At 43.6% G+C, this 25,720-nt stretch overlaps 1 protein-coding gene across 4 annotated transcripts in view; it reads left to right on the forward strand.

Moving 5' to 3' along the window:
* CEP70 (centrosomal protein 70) overlaps positions 1-25,720 on the forward strand; it is a 443,636-nt gene that overhangs the window by 29,934 nt on the left and 387,982 nt on the right. For 3 of the 4 annotated variants that reach the window (XM_069224317.1, XM_069224319.1, XM_069224318.1), the window contains exons 2-3: positions 23,986-24,040; positions 24,129-24,151. In XM_069224317.1, coding sequence (XP_069080418.1) covers positions 24,022-24,040; positions 24,129-24,151 — 42 coding nt within the window. In that variant the 5' untranslated portion in view covers positions 23,986-24,021. The remainder of the gene's footprint in view (positions 1-23,985; positions 24,041-24,128; positions 24,152-25,720) is intronic. The other variant, XM_069224321.1, reaches the window with a different exon arrangement.

The following is a 25,720-nucleotide window of genomic DNA, read 5'->3' on the forward strand; positions in this document are numbered from 1 at the left end:
AGCTAATACTCAGGAGATGATAGACTGGATGTAGATGGTGGCACTGCTTCTGAAATTATTAACAGTGATGCCTCTAAGAATGCTGATGCAATGGAAGTAAGGATGAAGTCAAAAGAATAAGATAAAAAGGGTTTATGTCCTCCAGTGAATCTGCAGAGCTGTATGTATGAATAATGTGTATAATGTAGATTTTCCTAGTGATTTATGGAGGAAAGTCTTAATTTTATTAAAGACACAGAGGCGAGTATTATGCTAATTCATTTCTTTATTTTCAAACAGCAGCTGCAGTCAAGAAAAAACTACAGAACCCATAAGGCAAACGAAAGTAGCCAATGGGAAACAAAGAGTAGTTTAACACAATGTACCAATCACGAACCAGCAGTCCCAATAATACCTATCTTGAATGAGAACAGCCCTCTTCTTGTGTGAGAGTTAATAAGTACCAAATAACGGAAAAATGGTACAACAAAATACATATTACCATGATAACAGATAAAAGCTCTTGTAAAATGAACAGTAGGCCAGAAACAGAATTCTGAAGTCTCTGTGGCTCCGAAGGATGGGAGTTCCAGTGATAAGCTGAGGTTGATATTGTTGTAGGTAGAAGAGTGAAGAGGGGATCTCTTTGAAGAAGTCTGCTGAGTCATTGAAGATGCTGATAGGGAGGGAAAAACAAAAAACGTCAGAATTTCTAGCGGTGGGATAATACTCGCCTCTGTGTCTTTAATAAAATTAAGACTTTCCTTCATAAATTACTAGGAAAATCTACATTTTATGGCAAGACCGGAGGCTCCTATTATGCTATTTTAAAGCGAATCAATAACATTTAAGGAAGTGTGTTGTATTGGTTTACAGTAAAATACTCTGAAAACATTATCATTGGATCAGTCAGCCGATCTGAGAATGACCTCCAGACGAGAGCCAGCCCAGAAAGCTTTAGAAGCCATAGCTCCTCTAACCCAGTGGGCCCCAAAGGCAGAGGTATCTATACCAGCCAAGGATATAAACCAACGGGCTAAGGTGGGAGAAAACACGGGATTAAAAGGTTTCCTGAAGGAAATGAGGAGTTGGGATGCAGAGGTGTTTCTCAAATAGGCTGTCAGTTGTTCATAAACTTTCAAGCAGTGACCGACACATAATTTAGGGTGATAAGGGAAAAATGAGTCTTAGTGCATCTATATACGTTAAATAGAACACCTGTTGGGGTAAAATGACGAGGTGTAATATCTAACGCTCTAACATCAGATAAACGTTTGACAGAAACCAGGCATAATAACATGGTGAGTTTAGCAGATAACTGTTTTAAAGAAAGCATTGGATTGTCTGGCCAGGAAACAAAAACGTTTAACACAGCATTTACATCCCACAAAGAACTATATTTGGGTTTTCCAGGATTAGAAAATTTGACTCCCTTTAAGAGACTGCAAACTAGCGGATGTTCTCCAACCAGTTTTCCATTGATGTAAGCGTGGGAGGATGAAATCGCAGATCTGTATAGGATGATAGTATGAAAAGACTTACCTTTACTGGCCTCTGCCACAAGAAAATTGACAATTAAGATTATGGGGGTCATTACGGTAACCGCCGTGCGGCCGCCAATGCAGCCGCACTCACGCGGCCCCCATTATGACATTCCTGCTGGGCCGGCGGGCGCAAACCAAGTTGTTTGCGCCCGCCGGCCCCGCGGGAATGAGGCCGCAACATAGGAGCCGGCTCCTATTGGAGCCGGCGGTGTTGCGGCCGTGCGACGGGTGCAGTGCATGGGCATTGCAGGGGCCCCCAGGGGCCCCAGGACACCCCTTACCGCCAGCCTCTTCCTGGCGGTGCAAACCGCCAGAAACAGGCTGGCGGTAAGGGGGTCATAATCCCCAGGGCAGCGCTGCTTGCAGCGCTGCCCTGGCGGATTATCACCGCCGGGGCTAAAACGGCGAGAAACCACCAGCCCCGGCGGTGCGACCGCGGCTCTACCGCCGCGGTCGTAATAAGGGCCTCTGTACCGCCAGCCTGTTGGCGGTACGGACGCCACATTACCCCTGGCGGTCTCTGACCGCCAAGGTCGTAATGACCACCTATATCTGTTGCAAAAGGATCAATGTGTTTTCCCATTTACCAGCTATGCCAGAGAGACCAAGCTGATCTATATGCTTTTTTCATTCCTGGAGCCCAGGCCAGATCGATGAATTTTGAAGCTTCTGTCAAAATAGGTAGGAGAGATTGGGATTGCCTGATATTTTCTAGGCTGAAAGGGAGAGGAGATTCTGTAGAATCAGATTGTGGCGGATGGCGAGAGGGTGGTCAAAAGATCTGGAAAGGAAGGAATTAAGAGAGGAGCATCTATTGAAAGTTCCAGGAGAGTGGGAACCACACTTGGGAATGCCAGAAAGGGGCTATGAGAACCAACGTGGCCTGTTGGCGTCTGACTTGAGCCAGTAATCTCGAGATCATGATAAAAGGAGGGAAGGCATAATTGAGGGAGGATGACCAAGCCTGAGAAAAAGCACTGAAGGCTAGAGCTAACGGATCTGGGCGCCATCTGAAGAACTGTGGAAGTTGAGTGTTGCGACGGTGTGCAAAGAGATCTATGTGAAATGGACCCCATTTGTGATGTATGGATTTGAATACGTCGGAGTAAAGCTTCCAATTGCCGGAATCTCAGAAATGATGAGAATGCCAGTCTGCTACTGAATTGAGATTGCCCGGCAGATACTCTACCTGAACCGAAATTCTGTTTAGAAGACAAAACTTCTAAAACCCTTTTGCAAATTCTTCTAAATGCTTGGATTTTGTGCCTCCCAGGTGGTTAATGTAACGAACGTCAGAAATGTTGTCCATTCTGAGAAGAACCAAACAACAAACTCGGTCTCTTGCAAGGCTTTTGATTGCAAAGGAGCCGGCAAGCATCTCTAAACAGTTGATGTGCAACCTTGACTCCTCTAGAGACCATGTGCCTCCAGTCGAGATTGGACCACAACGGGCTCTCCAACCCAGCAGATTTGCATCTGATTCTAATACTAGCTCTGGGGCTAATGCGAAGATAGTCCTGCCGTTCCAGGCATCTAAATGGTCTATCCACCATTGGAGCTCTGATCGAGAGTCCTGGTCTAACACGATGGCATCTGAGTAAGCAAGACGTTTTTGGAGATGTCGAATTTGCAGTCTCTGTAGGGCCCGATAGTGTAATGGTCCTGGAAAAATGGCTTGGATTAATGAAGAAAGGAGTCCTACAATCCTTGCTAGGGATCTGAGGGACAGGAGGGCACTGCGAAGGATGAAAAGGATTCCTGATTTGATGGATTTTTATTTTTACTGATGGAAGGAGGAGAGAGGCTGAAACGGAATCTACTAGAAAACCTAAAAACTCGATCCTTTGAGCCGGAACTAAGAAAGACTTTTCGTAATTGATAATAAAACCAAGATCTAGAAGAAGACTGCAAGTGAGATGAACGTGAGACTGGAGGGACGTCCGATTTTGATTCATGATAAGAATATCGTCTAAGTAAATTATCAGTCTGATCCCTCGAGCCCTGAGGAAGGCCACTACTGGTTTCATTAATTTTGTAAAACACCATGGAGTGGACCACAGACCAAAAGGAAGGGAAGTGAAATGTCTGGTTGAGCCATTGGAATTGAAGAAATTTCTGAGAGTCTGGGTGCATGGGAAATGTGAGGTACGCGTCCTGTGGATCTAGTCGCACCATCCAATCTCCTTGAAGCAAGGAATCCCTGAGATGTAGAATAGTTTTCATCTTGAAGTGGCGATATATGACAAATTGGTTGAATTGTTTTAGATTGATGTCGGGTGCATCTTTTTGTTCTTCTTTTGGTCTAGAAAAACTGAGCTGATGAACCCTGAAGGGTCTAGCGAGCAAGGAGCAATTGCCTGTTTTTGCAAAAGAGATTGAATCTCTAGAGAGATTAAACTTGTCATCTGAACAGAAAACAGAGGAGGATGGGGAAACTTTGATTGGAAAGGCTCTGAGTAGAGCTCGATAACATAACCTTGAACTGTATTTAAAACCCAGGGATCTGCTGTGAGATCTTGACGTTTTGGAAGGAACCATGAAATACGACCCCCTATGATAGGAAGGGAAAAAGGTTGATTTACCGGGTTGTGAAGAGAACCTGGAACTGCGGTTTCCTTTGTTTCGGAAACCCCTGTTTCTTTGAGGGTAAATTTGCGGTCTGTATGTCTGGTATGAGTAGTTATTGTTTAAGGAACCGCGGGAACCTTGTTTGTTATAGGTGCAGCCAGCAAAGCAGTTCCTACCTCTGCCGACCCTGGAGAAAACCCGAGAGGAAAACATCTTCCTCATCGATTTTGTGCCTTATCCAGAGAAGCAAAAGTTGCAACGTGTTTACTGAGCTCCTTAATAAAAGAGTCACCAAAAAGTAAACCTTCAGCCCTGGTGTCTGGGTCAGAGACAGCCAGATTTACCAACTTGGGGTCAAGTTTAAGAAGAAGCCCCTTCCTATGCTCCTGGCTAATGGCAGAGTTAGCATTTCCTTGTAAACATAAGGCACGTTGGACCTACAAAGATAAATCGACAGGGTCAACCGCAGAGTGCTCCAAATGGACTGATTCGGCCATGTCAAAAATGCGGGTCAAGGGTCCCACAATGTCCAAAAGCTTGTCTTGGCAGGTGGACCAAGCCTTGTCTAGCCCCTTGCGAGGGTCTTTACCGAACTTAGTAAAGAAAGTTATGAGAGATGAATCAATGATAGGAGTTACCACTATTTTTTAAGGTAAAGATCGTCTAGGACACTCCGACTTGAGTTTTGCTCTGACCTGTTTATCCAAAGGAGTACACAACCTGGAGGTTACGTATTCCGCTACATGGTCTGCAGGAAACCATTTGGTGGAATGCGGGTGTTGAATGTCATTGGGGTCAAACATTGGAACCCCCTGTGCATCCGTGATTTTGCATGACCCTGAAAGTGGTTGTTGGCTGTTAAGTTAAGACTTTTTGGGAGGAGGAGGGGAGAAAACATCTCCATTGTCTTTGTCGGAATTATCCGAGTGATGATCATGCATTTCATCATCCGTGTCAAGAATTTTGGAAATAATAATGGGGGAGGAAATGTGTTTAGATTTAGCTGCACATTTTTTTTGATGGTGTAGATAAAATCCCCTCCTTTAAAGGAGGCCTCTGAGCAACCGCGTCCTCTGCCTTGTGTGAGGAACTCTCACTACTCATTACCGTTGGTTTAGAATTTTTTTAAGGGCCAGGACGCTTTCTGCTCTCCCCGCAGACTGGGCCAACATGGTTTTATAAACCAACTTGACAACGGAATTGTCCAAATTTTTTGCTAATTTTTCCAAAGAAGCTGAAACAGCTTGTTCGACTGAAAACTGAATGAAATCATTCAGGTTATCTTTAATAACCTCTTCCTCCTCCGCCTCCTCATTTAAAAGTTGAGACAGGGGAGCTGTCCATTATGAGAAAACGAAGTGCTGAAGAGATGCAGAGGAAAAGTGGTGAGGAAGGGGTTAATTTCGAGAGAGAGAGAGAGAGAGAGAGAGAGAGAGAGAGAGAGAGAGAGAGAGAGAGAGACATGCCAAGCTCTGCCTAGGGGTGGGAAAAACAGTAGAGGCAGAGCCAAGGGTTGTGAGGGAAGAAACAACCTCGGTCGCGTTAGGAAAACTGAGCTGTAGTTGAAAGAATCATGTGATTATTGAAAATATGGGCGAAGGACTTGCCGTTACAAGGATTCCCCTCAACAAGCGGCTAGAAATGGCGACCACGTGTTGAGGGGAACAAACGTCAGAAATATGCAGAGCGCGAGACAGCAGTGTGGTTACAAGCCGGCTGAATTGACAGTGAACGTGTGATATGCAAAGCACGTAAAGCCAAAGTTATAATCACATAAGTGCAAGAATCAAACTGTGTAATAATTTAAGAGGGAAAAATAATACTTATCTTACCTGCGAGCAGCAAGAAAAGACGGCTGTTCTCAGTCGAGATAGGTATTATTGTGACTGCTCGTTCGTGATTGGTGCATTGTGTTAAACTACTCTGTGTTTCCTATTGGCTACTTTCGTTTGCCTTATGGGTTCTGTAGTTTTTTTCTTGACTGCAGCTGCTGTTTGAAAATAAAGAAAAGAATTAGCATAATAGGAGCCTCCAGTCTTGCCATAAAATTGATTGTATATGGAGTTTCCTTAAGTTGTTGTTCAGGGAAAGGGGGTGTCTGTGTGGTTATAGTAGGTAATTTCTGATGTCTGTACTCCATGACCCACCTTATGGGATCTCAGTCATTCAGTATGGAACCTATTGTACATTCTAGTATAGTGTTCTTCTTGATCTTCTTAAAGTAATGTTCACGTTTCACTGTGTGGAGTTTTACTACATCAGCTTTCTCGCCTTTATCAGGTGACACATGTCCAAGGAGTCTCACACCTGCACACCTTTCACTTTTCGTACTTCACCCTTCCTGGAGGTGTCACACCTCACAGGCTTCCTTTTTCACTCAGGCTGGTTGGAGCGATCACACACCTAGAGACAAGCTAGACTTCCTTTTCACCTGCCCTGGAGGGACTCACACCACTTCGCCTATCCTGTGTTGCTAGAGCCTTTTGCTGCAGTTCCAGCTCTCACAAAACTTGTTGGAGACAGTTTGAGTGCAGCTTGATTGTAATCTTTTCAAAACAATGCCACCCTGTTAAATTCATACACGTTTATTCAGTGCTTCAGTTGTTTCTAGAGAAACATAATGCTTCATTACCTGTAAGAAACTACAGTGTGATTTAAATTTAGGGCTTAAATGTAATATAATGTATTTTTTTGGGTAAAAGATTGTGGGTCTCTTACCTAATTGATTGTTTGATATGCAGGATACGGCGTCCTTAAATCCCACTCTTCAACTTCTGCGAAAGAGTGTGAGGCATTAAAAGTTGAGATTTTTATGTGACATGGCATCACTCCCAGTTTAGACACGATACTCCCAATTTGAAACGCTTAAACTATGCTTCTTCCAGACCCTTAAGACTGCTAGGCCCATAAAAATCTATTTTTGTTCCTTGTTCTCAAGTGTTGGCATGAATGGCTAAAGCCTAGATACAGTTCAAGCCACTTTGCCCAAGGTGTGTGAGCCTTTTTTATGGTTTGGAAGGCTGCTTTTTTTACTGTTGATTTTCCAGATATGACAACAACCATTGCTTGCGGCAAGCACAAATGCACATGGTCTCCCATACGTTGCAAAGCACTTATAGAGTATATCTTTACAAATTTAAAATTGCTCTGATTTGCAAATGTGGGCCACCTGTTTATCTATCTGATTCACTAAAGTGGAGCAATTTTAACTTGGTGCCCGACCTATTCTGTGTAACAGTCTGACACTAGAGGATCCTTTTTAAGTTGAATGTGTTATGGCAGTTGCACCATTCATAGTGAGCATATGGTAGTCTATACATACTCTAATAGGCTTTGTTTCAATCTCTTTCAACAATTAGTGTATTTTGCTGTGTTGATCATATATTAAATCATGGGTACTCACAACCTTTTTTGGGGGGACCAAAAGGACAGTTTTGTTTGTGGCTGTGGGCCGCACTGATTGGCCTACAGATATGGGTGGGGTGAAGCAGGGCAGTTAAGAGTAAAAAACAAAAATCATGCTGTATACGATTTTTGCAAGGCACGAAAGACTGCATCAATTTGAGCTAACTGCATGCAATGCTAGTTTTGATACCAGGGAAATCAACAGTACAAAATGGTCTAGCAGACCTAAAACTGGCCCACAAACAGCCACAAAACAGTCAACACACTGACCTGAGGGTCACCTGGCGAGGAGGGCAGGAGGGAAACAAGATAGTCGACGGGCAGCAAGGAGGAGAGCAGGCTGACCAGATCCACTGCTGCGAGGGGAGTCCTTTTGGTGGGAGAAAAATTTGGGCGAAAGCAGGCTGCAGGCGGCTAAGGCAGACAAGGCTGCGGGCGACGATGCTCTCAGCAAATGTATCAGGAAGCTTGCAAAAAGGCTCTTTAAAAGTCAGCTGTGCATGCGCAGCAGCTGACATTTAAAGTGTCTTTGCTACCCTCTACCGCCAGATGTACGATGTCTCCCGTAGGGGGCTTCCTGATGCTTTCAGTAAACACAAAAGAGGGCAGCTGGAGCATGCACACAGAAGTTGGTGTGATGCATGTTCCAGCGAAACTCTTTTGTGTTTGCTACAAGCATTGTGCATCGGGGAGCCCCCTTCGGAGCAGCTGTGCAGGGCGTCCCCAAGGCGAGGCCATAAAAAAGGCCCAGGGCCGCCAGGCAAGGTCTGCATGGTCGCTGGTGGCCTGTGGGCCGTACTCTGAGTACCACGGTTTTAGATCATCTCATATATATATATAGTCTAATCCCACCTTTTTATTTGCGATTGTGGCAAATCTTTAAGCCTCTTCCTGAAAAGTACACTTGGTCATCAAACTTTTACTTCTTTACCTCATTTTTGCACAATGCAGTCTTTATTTAAACTTTGTACTGCAGGGTATTTTACTCTTATTTGTTGGCTCCTGATTGGTCAGCATGTGTGGATTTCACATACTCTTTGTTCGTGTCTCCCTTCCGTGGTGCACAGACCCCCACTGATTGTTTCTCTTTTTATTAGTGTAGTCCCTTCTTTTTTTATTAGTGTCCTTCCACTCCTTGTGCTGGGTATGTGGTTCGTTTTTCTTCTCCCCCCGTCATTGTTGCTTGTTCCCTTGCACCTGAGTCATTGCTTGCCCATCGTGGCTTGCCCTGTCCAAAGTTGTTGCTTGCCCTTTCATTGCTTGCCTGTTGTTCCCTCTTCTCTCCTACCCCACCCGTTGTTGATTGCCCCACAACACCGACCACCCCCCCCCCCCCTCACTTATTCTTGCTTGCAAGATCTCACCCGCCTGTCCAGTCTCCCGTCTCCCCTTTCCCACCTCCCATCTTTTATGGCTTGCCCTGCCTTACCCGACACAAAACTATTGACAAAGCTAAATAGCTCTCTTTATAAATTTGTTTTTAGGTCGAGGCTGCAGGCAGCTGAAAAGACTGTCTAAAAGGGGCTTTAAGCCTGTCCATTACTTACCATTCGATGACATCCTTATCATTTTTCTTTCCTGCCTTCTAATTTGGCAGCACTTGCAAGGCGTAATTTACTGCGTGACTTCCTTTCGTTTGTGTTGATTTAACTTAATTAGTGTCCGTTTGGTGCTCCCCCTGTAAATTGAGGCTTTTATTTTGCGTTTTTGTATAGCACAAACTCGATCTGGCACCAGAAATTATTGGGCGCTTTACATAAGTACCATTTACATGACACAAATTAACATTCATTTTTTTTATGCTGTGAGATTAAGTGATTTGCCCAGAATCACAGGATATTGAGGCGACACACCTTGTTTTTTTTTTTTCAGCCGAAGCCCCCCATTGTTTTAATTGCTAAGCAATAAATGTACCACAGTGAGAGGGCTTCTTGCAGTGCTGTTTTCAATCATCAGCAATAAACACGCTGCCCATGGAACTCTGCTGTTCCCATTACAAATCCTGACATGGAGGCTGCATTGTACTGGCTGAAAAACAACATTGTTGCTGCAAGGCACGCTGTTGCTAGGACCAGCTGCATCTACGTGACCTGATCATTTCATGCAGTTAAAGCTGTAATCAAGAATGTGGCCCATTTGCATATTCAGTAGTGACCCCTCCTGCCTTGTAATCTACCCCACTCTACCCATATCTACCTCACTTCACTTCAATTTGCCCCACTCCACTCTGCCCCAATCTACCCTACTGTACTCTTCCCTCAGTCTACCCCACTCCAAGCTGCCTCACTCCAGTGTATCCCACACCTAACTACCCGAATCTACCCCACCCAGTCTATCTCACTCCATTCTGCCCTAGTCTCCCTGCACTCTACCACACCTCAATCCACCCCGATGTACTCCACTCCACCCCCCTCCAATTTACCCCACTCTACCCCAATCTACACCACTCCAATCTACCCCAATCCTATCTATCCCACTCCACCGCACCCATTGTACCCCACTCCACACCACCTAATGTACTCCATTTTGCACCCATCTATCCCACTCAGCTCTACTCCCATCAACCCCACTTCAATCTATCCCACTTCACTCTACCTCAATCTGCCCCACTTCACTGTGCCCCACTCCAGTCTATCCCAACCTACCCAACTCCACTATACCCCAGTCTAGGGCACACCAGTCTGCCCCGTTCCACTCCAGTCTAACCCACTTCAATCTACACTCCCACCACAATCTACTCACTCTCTACAATCTAGCCCACTCCAATCTACCACAGTCTACCCCTCTCCATTCTGCCCCACCCCAATCTACTCTGCTCTACCCCAATCTGCCCTACTCCAATCTACCACATTCTACCTCACTCCAATCTATCCCAGTCTACCCTACCCCAATATACCCTACTCCACCCACATCCAACCCACTCCATCCTACTCCACTCTAGTCTACCCCATGCTTCCCCACTCCTCTCTGTCCCAGTCTACTCCACCCCAATATACTCGACTGTAACCCGCTCCAGTCTACCATATTCTACCTCACTCCAATCTACCATACTCTACCCCAGTCTGCTCCACCCCAATTTACCCCACTCTACCCAACTCTATCCCACTCCACTCTATCCTGCTCTACCCCACTCATTCTATCCCAGTCTACCCCCACTCTACCACACACTACCACACTCTAGCCCAGCCTACCCCACTCCACTCTACCCCCACACCAATCTGTCCCACTCTACCTGACCCCAGTCTACATCACTACAGTGTACCCCACTACAGTGCACTCCAATACAATCTACCCCAGTCTATCCTCACTCTACCGTCACGCTCCCCCACTCTACCCCAGTCTACTAGACTACAATCTACTCCAAAGGACCTCAGTCTACCCCACTCCAATCTACCCTGCTGTATCCCACTTCATTCTACCTCACCCTGCCCCACTCCACTGTACCAAAATCTACCCCACTCTACCCATATCTACCCCACTTCTCTACACAACAATCTATATGGATCTACCCCACTCCACTCTACCCCATTTTTTCCACTCTGCTCTACCCTAATCTACCCCACCTCAATCTGTCCCACTATACCACACTCACCCCCAATCTACCTTACTCCATTCCACCCCACCCCGCCCCACTCACTTTTTGCCATGCCGAACAACAGCCTCACTAGTTTATTACATAGCTAAAAAACATTGCCAAAGCCAATAGCTCTTAAATAGGCAAGACCTGTTGGCTTGTCTATTGCCTGTGTCAATGTTGTACAAAAGTGTGGCTGCTGTGTAGCATCACGGACGGTATCTAAAAAAAAAAAAAAAAGAGTGCTACAATGTGGCCAGCATTGATTGTGTCAGCGCTTATTCTTTGAACGTTTAGCCATGCTGCACAGTAGCAGCGCTGCTGTAAAACATTGCCATAGCCAAAAAGGTCTTTCATAGGCGTGACCTATTGGCTTTGCCAGTGCCTGTTTTATTTTGTCAATGCTTGAGTGCGAGCTTCAAACCTGTTGACTTTGTCAATGTTTGATGTTCTAATGTCATTAGGCAAACCATTCCAGACAATAATGATGCGCCACTTAAAGAGCTTTTTTTCGCAAATGATGTTTTGAATCCTTGAACTTTGGACTGCAGAGCATTTTGACTCCTGCAGTGAGATGCAGCCAGTAAAAAGTACGGTGGCTCAGATGATGTGGTAGAATTGCCTTTTGTATTGGTAACCAGCTTGACTCTGGGATATAAAACTGTTTTGATTGGAGTGAATGATGATTGTGGAACAAAAGGCAGTATAGCATTAACAAAATAAAGTCTGAAAATGAGGACTTATAGTGCAGTTTTCAGTTGAGGTAAAATGTTTGAATTTCTTTAGACACCAGGGTCGAAGATGGCAGACTTGACAGTTAATTTGAGTGACAAGAGTTGACCTAAGATCTTGTGTAAAATGTAAGGATTTTGTTGCTAGGGAAAGTCACTGTGAGAAACAGACTGTTTTCAATATATCCAGATAACACATTGTGACAGTGATGTTATATTTTACTGGATAGTAATGATGCATATACATTTGTTAGTGATTAAATACATTTGACTTTTGTATTCTGTCTTAAGGGCGTACACACCCAAAGGATTTTTAAGAAGGCACTTCTCACACAATAAACCACAATGATTAATGCTTGGTATGTTTCCCCCTCCCCCCAGACCTATTCTTTCCATTTATCTGCCTGTCAGATTTTCTGCTCCACATGACTCCCTCATCCGGAGTGCCACAGTGGATAGTGAGACTAAGCAACTAATGCATGGTATCCATGTAAAATGACGTCACTTGCAAAGCTTCTCCCTCTTTTTCAAATGATGATGTCCACAAGGTCACGTTTGTGCTCCTGGACGCTGATCATGATGACAACTATAAGACCACAGTAGCAGCCTTTAATTCAAATTCAACCCTATGCTAACTGTGGATTATTAACTCTTTTATTGTCGAAGTCTGTCTGGTTTGGCAACAACTTCTTGTGGGTATTTTGAAAGTTTCCCTGGGAGTGCACTCCACCTAAGGCTTATCGTTGACTTTGTGGTTTGTTACTCACAGTTGCTTGCTTTCTATATGCTGGCTTTATTTGCTTCAGGCTGTCCAGCTTAAGTTAGTCCCTCTCATGGCCCATACCCAGTTTACTGTATTCTTCCACAAACAGGTCTTTAAATCTTGTTCTTTTCTTGTCACATTTTCGGTGCATTCAAAGACAGAAGTCAAATGTCAGGCTCTGTCTTCAGAGGGTGCTTGTTGTTGAATTTTCTTTCTCTGATTTCAAAGTCTGAAGATTTATGTGACAATCTTTCTGTAAAATAAAAGGCTTTTATGTAGCACACAACATCTAAATTTCTATAGATGAACTGCTGATATTTTCTAATACATAAGAATAATAAAAGTACAAACAAAGCACATTTTTTGTAATTCTGAAGCGCGCTGGAAAAAAATATTTGAATACGATCAAAACACATCAACACACTAGTTGACTGCATTTCCACACATTATCATTTGTGCGCATTAAAAGTGTATGTCTGTGCAAATGTAATGGCCATTTCAGGTGAAATGGGTTGCAAATGTAATGGTAATTTCACTTGAAAATGTGCTACCACATCATGCAAACTCCGCGCCACACCACTCTACTGTATTCTGTCACTCCATTCTACAACACTCCACTCCAAAGTACCTCACTCCACCCATCCACCCAATCTATCCCACTCCACTACAGTCTATGCCACTCCAATCCAGTACACCTCACTCCACTCTACCCAAATCAACGCACTACAATCTACCCAAATCCACTCCACCCCAATCTACCCATGTCCACTCCAATCCATCCCACGTCCACTCCAGTCTACCCCATTCCACTCCAGCATACCCAAATCTACCCCTCTCTGACTCAATCAATCTCACTCCAACCCAATCTACCCCACGCTACCCATCTGGTACCCCACTCCAGGCTACCCCAGTCCACCCCACCCCACTCCAATCTACCCTACCCTAGTCTACTTTATGCCAATCTACTCCACTCCACCCCAATCTACTTCTCTCTAGTACAGTCTACCCCACACCACTGCAACCTACCACACTGTACCAACCTACCGCACTGTACTCCAGTCTACCCCAATCTACTCCAATCTATACAACTCCAATGTACAAAAATATACCTCACTCTAAAACCCCCTACTCCATGCCCCTCCACTCCACTATATTTATCCCATGTCACCACACTCCAGTCTACCCCACACCACTCCAGTCTACCACACTAAACCATATTCTAACTCAACTCACTACAATCTACCTGGCTTGTCCCACTCCAGGATACCCCAGGCTACCCCACTCCAATCCACACTACCCACGTCACTCAATCTATCCCACTCCAATCTATGCCACTCCAGTGTAGCCCACTCCAATCTAATCTACCCAAATCCACCGCACTCCAATATACCCCAATCCACTCCATCCCAATCTACTCAAATCCAATCCAGTGTGCCCAATGTCCACTCCAATCTAAACGACTCAACTCTACCCTGCTCCATTCCAGTCTACCCCACTCCAATCTACCAGAATCTACCCAACTACAATCACCCATATCTACTTCACTTCACTCCACTTCAGTTCACCCCACTCCACTCAAATCTTCTCGAATCTACCCAAATCTGTCCCACTCCAATCTATCCCACTCCACTCCAACCTACCCCACTCCAACCAAATCTACTCCGCTCTTCCCAACCCCTGTCCAATCTACCCTACTGAGTCTACCCCACTCCAGTTTACCCCAGTCTATTCCTTTCTAGTCCAGTCTACTGCATTACACTCCAGACTACCACACTGTACTTCAATCTACCCCACTCTACTTCAACTTATCCCACTCCAATCTACAGAAATTTAACCCACTGCAAACTACCCCACTCTACTCAACTCCAATCTACCTCAATCCACCCCACTTCAATCTATCCCAGTCCACTCTATCCCACTCCACCCCACTTTAATATGCCTACTCCACCCTCTACCCAAATCTGTCCCACCCTGATCCAGTCTACCCCACTCTGAACCAATCTACCCCACTTCACCCCAATCTACCCCACTCCAACCAAATTGACCCCACTGTACCCGACTGTACCACACTCTACCCCACTCCAGTCTACCCCTGTCCAATCTACCCTACCCAAGTCTACTTCACACCAATCTACCCCACTCTAGTCTACCCCAGTCTGCTTTCTAGTCCAGTCTACCCCATTCCACTCCAGCCTACAACACTGTACTTCAGTCTATCCCACTCTACTCCAATTTATCCCATTCCAATCTACAGAAATATGTCCCACTGCAAACTACCCCACCCTACTCTACTCCAGTTTACCCAACTCCACTCTCCCTCAATCTTTCCCACTCCACCCCACTTTAATATGCCCCACTCCACTCTACCCAAATCCACAGCACTCAAATCTACCCCCATCCCCTTCAAGCCAATTTACCCAACTACACTCCAATCTACCCAAGTCCACTCCATTTCAATCTACTCCACACCAATCTACCAAAATCTCCCCCACTATAATCACCCATCTCTACCCCACCCCACTCCACCCTAACCTACCCCACTCCAACCCGGCGTACCACACTGTACTCAAATCTATCCTGCTCCAATCTGCCTCAATCTAACCCACTCCAAACTACCCCACTCTACTAATTCTACCCCAGTCTACCCCACTCTGGTCTACCCCATTCTACACTAGTCTACCCACTCCAATCTACCCTACCTCGCTCTACTCTAGTTTTCTTGACTCCAAATTACCCCACTCCACTCCACTCTACCCCAATCTACTCCACTTTAGCCAGTCTACCCCACTCCAATCTGCCACACAATGCTCCAATCTACTCCACTCTACTCTATCCCACTGCAATCTACAAATATATACCCCCCTACAAACTACCCACTGTACCCCATCTCAGTTTACCCCACTCCACTCTATCCCAATCTAATCCACTCCACTCAACTCCAATCTACCACACTCCACACCAATATCTCTCACTCCACTCCGTTCCAATCTACCCCATTCTACTCTAATCTACTCCACCCCAGTCTACCTCTCTCTCAAATCTACTCCAACCTACCCAAATCTGCCCCTCTCCAATCTACTCCTGTCTACCCCAACCTTCCATATCCAGCTCACTCTACCCCATTTCAGCCCAATCTACGCCACTCTATCCCAGTCTACCCCACTCCTTCTACCCCAGTCTACCCCAATCTATCCAATTATACCCCACTCCCAACTCCCCTACCCTAGTCTCCTTCATGCCAGTCTACTCTACTCTTATCTACCTCTCTCTAGTCCAGACTACCCCACTCTTCTCCAATCTATTACACTCCAATCCACAAAAATATACCCCACTACAAACTACTTCACTCTACTACACTCCAGTTTAACCAACTCAGTCTATCCCACTCCACTCCAATCTATCCCACTCCACTCCAATCTACCCCACTTGAATATACTCCACTCAAATCTACCAAAATCCACTGCTCTCTAATCTACCCCAATCCACTTCACGCCAATCCACCCAAGTCCACTACAGTCTCCAGCCAAGAAACTTCAATCAAGAACTCAAAGAATTCAGAATGCAGCAGCCAGACTCATCCTGGACATCCCCCAACACAGCAGAATTTCCTCCCACCTCAGAGACCTGTACTGGCTCCCAAACAACAAGCACATCTCAGACAAACTCCTGATCCACACCTTCAAGGACCTGCACAACACAGCACCGGCATACCTCAACCACGCCTCGCCTTCTACATACCCAACAGACATCTCTGTTCCTTTCACCTCGCCCTTGCAGCCGTCCCCAGGATCTGGAAAAGTACAGCAGGAGGAAGATCCTTTTCGTACCTATCAGCCTGGACATGGAACTACCCCTCAAGCCCAGGCAGACTGCGTAACTAAAGCAGTTCAGGAAGGACCTCAGGACCTGACTCTTCGACTTAGCAGCGCCTACATTCAGCGCCTTGAGGGTCTGTGGGTGATTAGCTGTGCTTTCGAAATCCATCATTGATTGATGACTGAGTATACCCCATGTCCACTCCAGCCTACCCCACTCCATTCCACCCCACCCCACTCCATTCCAATTTACCCCACTCCAATGTACCAAAATCTCCCACACTAAAATCACCCATATCTGCCCCACTCCAACCCAACCTACCCTTTACCACTCCAATCTACCCCACTCCACGGAAGTCTTCTAAACTACCCACATTTATCCCTTGCAAATCTACCCCAATCTAATCCACTCCAGTTTACCCCACATTGTCCATCTTTACCCTGGTCTATCCCACTCCAAACCAATTTATCCCACTCTGTTCCATTCTATCCCACTCCCCTCCAATCTACCCCACTTGAATATACCCCACCCCACTTCAATCTACCCAAATTCACCACACTCTACTCTAACCCAGTCCACTCCACACCAATCTACCCAACTCCAATCTACCCAAGGGCACTACAATCTACCCACATCCACTCTAGCCTACCCCCTCCACTCTACCCCACTCCATTCAAATTTACCCCACTCCAGTCTACCAAAATCTTCCCCACTACAGTCATCCGTATCTACCCCACTATAATCTATCACACTCAACCCCCACTCTACTCCACCCCAATCTACCCCGCTCCACTTAAATCTTTGCCAAACTACCCAATTCTATCCCCCTCCATTCTAACTCACTCCAGTGTAACCCACTCCACTCCAATCTACCCCATTCCATCCCAATCTACCCTACTCCACCCCAGCCTATCCCACTCTACCTACTCCACCTCAGTTTACCCCCCTACGGTCTACCCATTCCACCCTAACCTACCCTACTTCACCCCACTCCAATCTACCCGACCCTATTCTACTCTAGTTTACTTGACTCCAATTTACCCAACTCCACTCCAGTCTACTCAACTCTAATCCAGTCTACCCCACTCCAATCTGCCACATGGTTCTCGAGTCAATCCAACTCGACTCCATTCTACAAAATTATACCTCACTACAAAATACCTATTCCTTTCCATCCCAATTTAGCATACTCTACTCTCCCCCAATCTAGTCCACTCCAGTCAACCCCTCCCCAGTCTCTGCTCCACTCCAATCTATCTCACTCCACTCCACTGCATTCCAATCCACCCCACTCTGCTCCAATTTACCCCACTCCAATCTACCAAAATCTACCCCACTTTACCCCACCCCAAACTGCCCCACTCAAATCTTCTCTAATCGAGCCAAATCTACCTCACTCCAGTCTACCCCTCTTCACCCCAACCTACCTCACTCCAGCCCAATCCATCCCACTCCATCCAAATCTATCCCATTCCAATCTATCCCATTCCAATTCATTCTACCCCACTTCACTCCAATCTACCCAAATCTACTGCACTCCAGTCTACCCCACTCCACTCCACTGTAGCCCAAGGCCACTCTACCACGCTCCATTCAAACTGGCCTACTCCAGTCTATCCCTCTCCACCGCAATCCATCACACTGCACTTCAGTCTACCCCACTCCAACACAATCTACGCCACTCTACCCTGATCTACCCCACTCCAATCCACCCTACCCTAAATTACTCGACTTCACTCTGATCTACCCCACTCCACCCAGTCTACCCCAATCCACTCCAACCAGCACACTCTACTCCAGTCTACCCACTGTACTGCAGTCTATCCCACTGCTGGGCTAAGAGAGGAACAAAGTAAATGCATAGCCCTCTCCTCCATCTCATTAATTGCATTTAAACGTTCATTCTTGATAACTAATAAATGTTACATCTTTCAAACGTGAACACAGTTTTTATTTGTAATCCTCTGATTGCCACACTTTAAGATACGTTTTAAGCCAATGGCCTGCAGGCTAAGCCAGCAGTAGGCATTAATTTATCCGACGACTTTCTAGAAGTGTCCTATTACATTGTGAAGATTGTGGTCATTTTTATTAGACTTCATGTTTATCATTATTTCTCTTGGCGTATTTAAAGAATTGTACTCTGTAGAGTTTGCTACAAACACAGCAACTGACATTTGTATTAGTTCTTTGTGTACTCTTCTGTAGTCTGTCAGAACATCCATTTTTTGCTTCACCGACTTTGTTTATTACTTTTTTGGCTTCTTGAGTGTTGATTATAAGAGAAACCAGAATGTTGTATTGGTGAAGTGCATTAGTATGGTCCCCTCAAATACAGTTTTGAAATGAGTGACTTAAGTATATTGCCAAGAGATCCCAGAATTAACATATTTTAAAGAGCTCTACTGATTAGATCTAAGGCCAGATACTTCAACAAGTTAATAATCTGTCCAGTAGGAACAGTTGTTGAGGCTTGTGAACATTAGAGTAGTAAAAAATTACTCTCTAGAATAAAAGGTACCTCAGTTTTGGACAATTGTCAGTTTTAAAAGCTAGTCACAACGGAAAAAGACAGGATTGATTGTTCTGCTGTTGAAATTAAACTCAACCATTATGTGAACGTGATACATGAATTAAAGTCAGCCATTGGTAATCTCTTGGCCACATTTCAGTCCATTCTTTATGGCCCGCTGTACCACTCTAGACAGATACCAGGTGTATGCAAAGTAATCATGCTCCTGTTCCTCAAGGAACAGTATAAGCAAATCGCCATGCTGTGACATTCACTAAACACAAATTTGAGCATGTGCCAAAAGCCCTAAGTATAAACAGAACATTCATGAGAAAATATACTGTACTTAGACAGAGGTGATAGCAAACAGTACCATACTTCCAACCTGTAGCTAGTTCTCTTATACATAGTGTTCAAATGTTCATGCAATACAGGACAACTTAAAAATGTGAACATTCTCTGCCAGAGGTTATTTTGTAGAGGTACAAAATCTTGGGTTCTCGTTGCAGAAGTCCATTGTAGCCTGGTTGTACTTGAGATGTAGTTTTGGGTTTAGCTAGACAAATGTATTGTGTTGTATAAGGGCAAGGATACCGGATATCAGCTGGGCCATTCTTGGGAAACCACTCCTGTTCACTTCCCTTCTATACAATTTTGTTTGAATTTCAACTGGTGCTGTAGAGTTTGTTAGCAGCAGTTCTTTCCATAGACAAGTAAGTATCTGAATCTTTCTTTTGCCTCATTTTAGATTAACACAATTTTTGTTTGAGGTACTTGAACCTTGAAGGTCTGTTGTAGGTAATTGCCAGTAGTGGCGCCCAATCAAGAAGATCCTTGAAGATCTAATGAGTCACCCACATTTCTTTCCCTTTATGTTGAAGTCCCTTTGTAAGCCATCATATAGGAAAGGCGGAGTTCTAAGAGAATCACTGCATGGTTTTGAAATGAGTAATAAGAGAGAGAATATTTCTGAGCTTGTCTCATTATATACCCAGGTAGCATTGTCACAGGTATGTAATTCCTATTTCCAAGGACAACAACATTTTATGTTTATTTTGTCCTTGGGACAAGTAGGCCAAACCCCCTGCAGCACAAACCCTTTAACGTCCAGTTACAGTAGCACATTATCTATCAGGGAAGGGCACTGTCTGCAGTTAAAGTAATACTAGTGACCATATGTCAGTGCTGTTCAAACTAGTATTTATGGTTCATTAATCCAAAGCCTTTATTATTAGGGTAAGCGCTCTAAGCTCGGACTGCGCTACCGATAGTGGTTGCAAAATAAAGATGTGTACACCCAATTTGCAAAGTTTAACAATATGAGGCTGTGTGCAACACTCCACGAATGCTCGCTGATTAGATGTAAATATTAACAAAAGCTTGAAAGCAAGTTTGATGATTAATTGCTTTCAAAATAAAATGTTCACAAAAAATAGGGAAAAAAGTTTTGATGAACTATTGTGAAGTTTTAGGTACCATTTCTTATAAGCATCACTTAGTAGAATGTGTTGATGCTTGCTAGTATTTCCCCAAAATATTCATAATGGAACATCACTGTAACCAGTTTCAACAAGATTATGTGAAATATGAAAATAAACAAGCATTGGCAAAGCCAGTAGATCTGACATTGGCGATCAGCCTTTTGGTTTTGTCAATGTGTGTTTTGTTTTCACTTGTTTTTTGTAAAACTTTATTGTTGCGGGAGATCCTGGGAACTCATCTAGCAAACAGTGGCAAGAAGCAAAAATTGTTTTTGTCTTGAAAAGTGCACATTGCCACAGTAGTTCCTTGTACTGAACAGAACTGTTTTATGTGCCAATATGCTTCTCGTGAAAAAGCAGAATGCTGTTGGTCACAGTGAAACTAGCTAATAGATGAGATATGTAGAGAGAATGTTTATATAAAATGAAGGTCTTAGTTAACACCAGCCCTAATCAGGGGCCCAATTATTTAAGATAGTCACAAAAGTGCATCCATGGCATATGTCCTTGCATTAATGCAGATTTACGGCTTTCATGAATTTACAAGAATTTACAGAAGTAGGTCAGAAAATCGTACGTCTAGAAGATATTTGTGAACTGCATTTTAGTACAAACAAATATGCACGTATAGATTTTCTCATAAGATCTAATCAGTGTTTACAAGTTCACATTTCCCTCCAACCAGTTTTTTTCTCAACCCTGGAAGACATTTTACTTCTGTCTCCAGGTGGAAATTTACAACCTATTAGAGAAGACCTGGTGAAAACCCCTTCAGCATGCAAGCAAGAAGGTTTGCACAGACACAAAAGGACACTCCAACCCTTGAACCTTTGCTTACTGCTACCCCCAGCCCAGAATGTAAATCTGCAGAAAGGTGGCAAAATAAGGGAAATGATAGTATTGAAACCCTACTGTAGTATGGGTCCTGGCATAATCAGAGAGCCTATTATCTGCGTTCTTTTATAATGAGATTGCTGGCATTGTTTGTTGCCGCACTACGTGGCATCAAAGGGACAAGTGGATTTTCTTTGCAGGGCAACTAGATATCTGGAGCAACATGTCCCAAGTGGATATTGTAGTACATTCCACACCCCTGCTTTTATATTTTATCTTTTTAATATATTTAAACAAGGATCATTTATGACCTAACCCAATCTCAAATCAGCAATGATCATAGCCTTGCATAGGCCATGCATTCTAACCTTTGCCGCAGGCCCAAAAAGAGAGAAAACCTGTCTGAATTGTATGGCCCAAAATTATAGCTTCAAGTCTAGCAAGACCAGACTTTTCTTCAACAAAATTGTTAACAACTCCTTCCATGGTATTTTAATTCTAGTTCATGTACCAATTAAACAGATTGTTGAAGATTATAGTCTTTGTAACACTATTTATCAAAGTTTAGGGGAGTTGCTTCCAGTAAAAAGATAATAGTAGGGATGATTGATAGTTTCTCCTTTGATGCTACCTATAATAGATAAAGCGAGCCTTTTATAATGTGTAAACTTAGTATTAATTGTCTTAATTTTCATGACACCAGGGAAAGCAAGAGTAGGAATGGTTACAAGGCCAGGAAGTCAAAAAGATTTGAATACCAACAAGGTCAACTTTAGCTTTCATTCTTCAAATGTTAGTAAATTGGGCACAGTTACAATGTATGGTAGCAACACCTGTGTTTTACAGGCATCAGAAAGTGCAAAAGTGTTGTGTGAAGCACTGTATTAAAACCAATAATTATACATTTCTGGACAGGGTCCAATATGATTCGTATTTGCTGGCTACCGGTTTTGTTTTGCTGTGTCATTGATCACATAGAGGAAACAGTTGGTCATCCAAAGGAAAAATAAAGAGACTCCCCAACGAAGACCGAATAAGTAGCAGCAGACAGCTTGGCATGTTGTAACAGGCACAAAAAGAAGTAATGGTGAAATTGGTGGTTGAATCTGCCGTTTTAGCTTTATGACAAGCATGAAGAACACTGTGAAATGAGTCTTTGATTGTTCATCAAGATAAAATTCAGACTTCATGTAATGAACTTTCTTAGAAGTTGTCTGAGTTAACCTCCAGAATACCAACAAGAGAAAACTGATCTTACCAGTTTCTGGAGGAGGTAGCCTGTAATTCAAAATTAGTTCTGAAACGACAGCATTCTGAGACGTTAATTCTGGACCAGACAGAAAACCTAAAGCACAGATCACACAGGAATAATCTAAGTTTTAACATTTAAGAATAATTTGTTTAAGATGTAAAGGCCAACATCATCAAAATAATTAAGGTCTTTCTACTTAAGGATGATCCCAGTGTTGATTTAACCATAGTGATTTAGACACGGATCCTTTATGATCTGCCTCTTATTAACTGTAAAAAGATTAGAAAGGAGCTGGTAAAAACCCTTAAAACATGCAACTTAATTGGTTGGCACAGACACAGAAGGGCATTCCATCCTTGGCGCTATTGCTTACCGGTACCTCCACCCCCAGAATGTAGATCTGTGGAAGGGTGACAAAATAAAAAGATTGCTTCTACTCAAGCCCTACTATAGCATTAGCCCTGGCAGGATCAGCAATGCTATTATCAGAGCTTTTACATCAGGAGGTTGGCGCCATGTACTGCAGCGACAAATTATGGCAGCAAAGGGGCAAGTAGATTTGTTTACAGGACAAGAGGAGTAATGTAGCAACTTGTCACAAGGACAAGTAGATATTTTATTCAAGTTCCACACCCCTGCTCCTTTCACAATTATAGAGTCTTCAAATTTGTTATAGTGGCTGAAACATTAGCTTTCTTTCTTCCTCATGTGGCCAGTTGTTTCATCAATGTGATCAGTGCTACAACAAAAAAAAAGGTGGAGAGCAAAACCAACCACATGGGAGCCTGCCCAGAAAAATCATAATCACTGGTTTTTAATAGTGCTTCACACTCACACTGCATATTCTGATGGCTATCAAACACTACACATTGTCATTGTACTCGCTTTGCTGACATTCAAAGGATGGAAGCTAAAGTTGACTTTGCTGGTTTTCAGACTTTTTGACCAACTGACTTGGTAACCATCCGCCACTTAATTTCCCTGGTCATACTAAAATCAGTTTGGTGTGCTTAGGCTTTTTGACTGCATCACACCAGTGAGGCACAGTGTGCAAAGTTTTATCCAGTTCTTGAAGCAAAATATCCTGAAAGGTAGAGGTGAACTGGACATAGATCAGAGAGTGGCTACCAAAATTGTAAAGCTTAACCACACACCATTTGAAGTTGGGTTCAAGAAGAGGGCATATGATTGAAACAATTGCATTCAGAGGGAAATGTAGATAAGCATGTTGGAGTTAGAATACTTTGTTTGGAGGCCATGACTGAGTATAAAATACCAAAGCTCAGCAGCAACAAGAGGAAACATTTTATCTGAGCAATTCTGAGTAAAAGCCCTGTAGCTCACTAGTTTATATCTGACATCTATCTGTCTTGATCTGTTTATCGATCTATCGATCTATCACATTGTATGTACAAAAGTTTAGTTGGAGGAGTAAGTAAAATGGAGCACTGAGTAGACTTAAATAGCTTACTTGTTTAAAAATCTGTTATCAGCATCATTTAACTTCTCTATTCTTCTTGTTGCAGGCAGCAAGTTAGCAAATTCCATTGTACACTCCTAACATGTCAAGTATTTTAGCATGTATGTATAAATCGTACATTTATTCAGAACCTATAAAATAAATAATTGCCAATTTGTCAATAATTGTATTTTGTAATTTCTTTTGTAGCCTCAGAAGGGGAGAGATACAAGGTAAGTGATTTATTTTGCAGTATGCTACATTCTTGTGTGTGTGCGTGGTGTGTTATAAACTAGAACCAGGCTATAAGTATAATAATGTTGCAAAATGTTTCAATTCTGTAACTGTGTGTGAACAAGGCCCTTATTACAAGCCAGGTGGAGCAGAATTGCCTCATGGTATTCCGCTCTACCTGATTCCAAGTGGGATGGCTTTTCCGTGCCTGTTTTTTCCAGGTGTGTGATAACCAGACCCGATTTTACAACATGGTAATTCCACATGGTAAAATCGCACAAACACAGTTAAATCGCACAAGACTTTAGCTGCAGCAGCAGTCAAGTCTAATTACCAATTTATTTCCTTCCTTTCTCCCCTCTTCATCCTCCACCCCATTCAGTGGTCCCTGCATACATTTTGTGCATGCTGTTCAGAGCAGGTGGTAAATGAGATGTTAAGTCCCATTGAATCGTGAATTCCTTATAGTATTACAATGACTGGGACCAATTTTTCTGGTCAGTAGTGGGCTTTGACTTGTAATTGCAAGGTGCTTAGCCGGGTAATTTTAAAGTTGCATGCAAAGTTTTTGCGCAGTAAATCCAACCCAGTACCATGCAGCTCATAATTAGGCCTTAATTTGACATTGCATGCTTTTGTGCTTGTATGCAGTGCAGAGGATGCACTACTACCTAAAGGAAGCAAATGTCATTAATAAAAAGTGATTATCATGATTGAGAAGCATTTTATTAATAAGACTTCATCTACAATGTTGTGTTTGTGTCTGGAGTCCATTCTCCTGAAGCGCAAACAAACTAGAGAAGGTCAAGTGTGAGAGAGTCAACCAAGATGTTCCATGGTTTAAACCACAAGCCTTATGAGGCAAGGTTCAAGTTTATCAACGAGATTGTAGGTCAGTATTGTTTGTCATCCAACAATCCTTTCTTCCTTTGCTTCAGTCAGATGGGTCAAATATCTTGCAATGAAGGAAATTGTGGCGGGTAGCTGATTGTGGTTGCAGGAACACAGGGCATTTTACTAATACTCCTGTGGTGCTATGTTGTCCTGGTCGGTGAAATTAACCCAGTCTCTCATACCTGAGGTACATACCTTCCATAGGGTGTGTGTTTGTGTGTTCTACCCAGTCGCTCATATCTGAGCTACATATCATTCCTAGGGCATTTGTGGCGTGTGTATGTGTCTATCTCTAACAAAAGCTGTCTGTAGACGCACTGGTTGGGAGTCTGCTAAACCTGGTGGTTTTCCTTTTTTGTTGCCTTCCTCCTCTGTAGGTGTGACAATCTGCATGTTTCCTAGGCCCATGGTCCAAATCTATTGTTGTATCCTAAGCTGTGGTGCAGGGATGCATATGCTCCCTCAGCCCAATGGCACCAGTCCTGCATGCAGCCGCACCCCCTGATCACCCCTCAAGGGCCATTCATCCACCAAAGTCCCACATTATGATAACGTCTTTTCTTACCCCCTACCAGTAACATTAAATTGATGACCTGCTTTATAAGTCTACACAGCTATCAGTGTAAAAAAGGAGATCACTTCACATAACCTCATCTCTGATGATCTTCATAATT

Source organism: Pleurodeles waltl, chromosome 3_1, assembly GCF_031143425.1.
Source record: "Pleurodeles waltl isolate 20211129_DDA chromosome 3_1, aPleWal1.hap1.20221129, whole genome shotgun sequence".
Classification (NCBI taxonomy): domain Eukaryota; kingdom Metazoa; phylum Chordata; class Amphibia; order Caudata; family Salamandridae; genus Pleurodeles; species Pleurodeles waltl.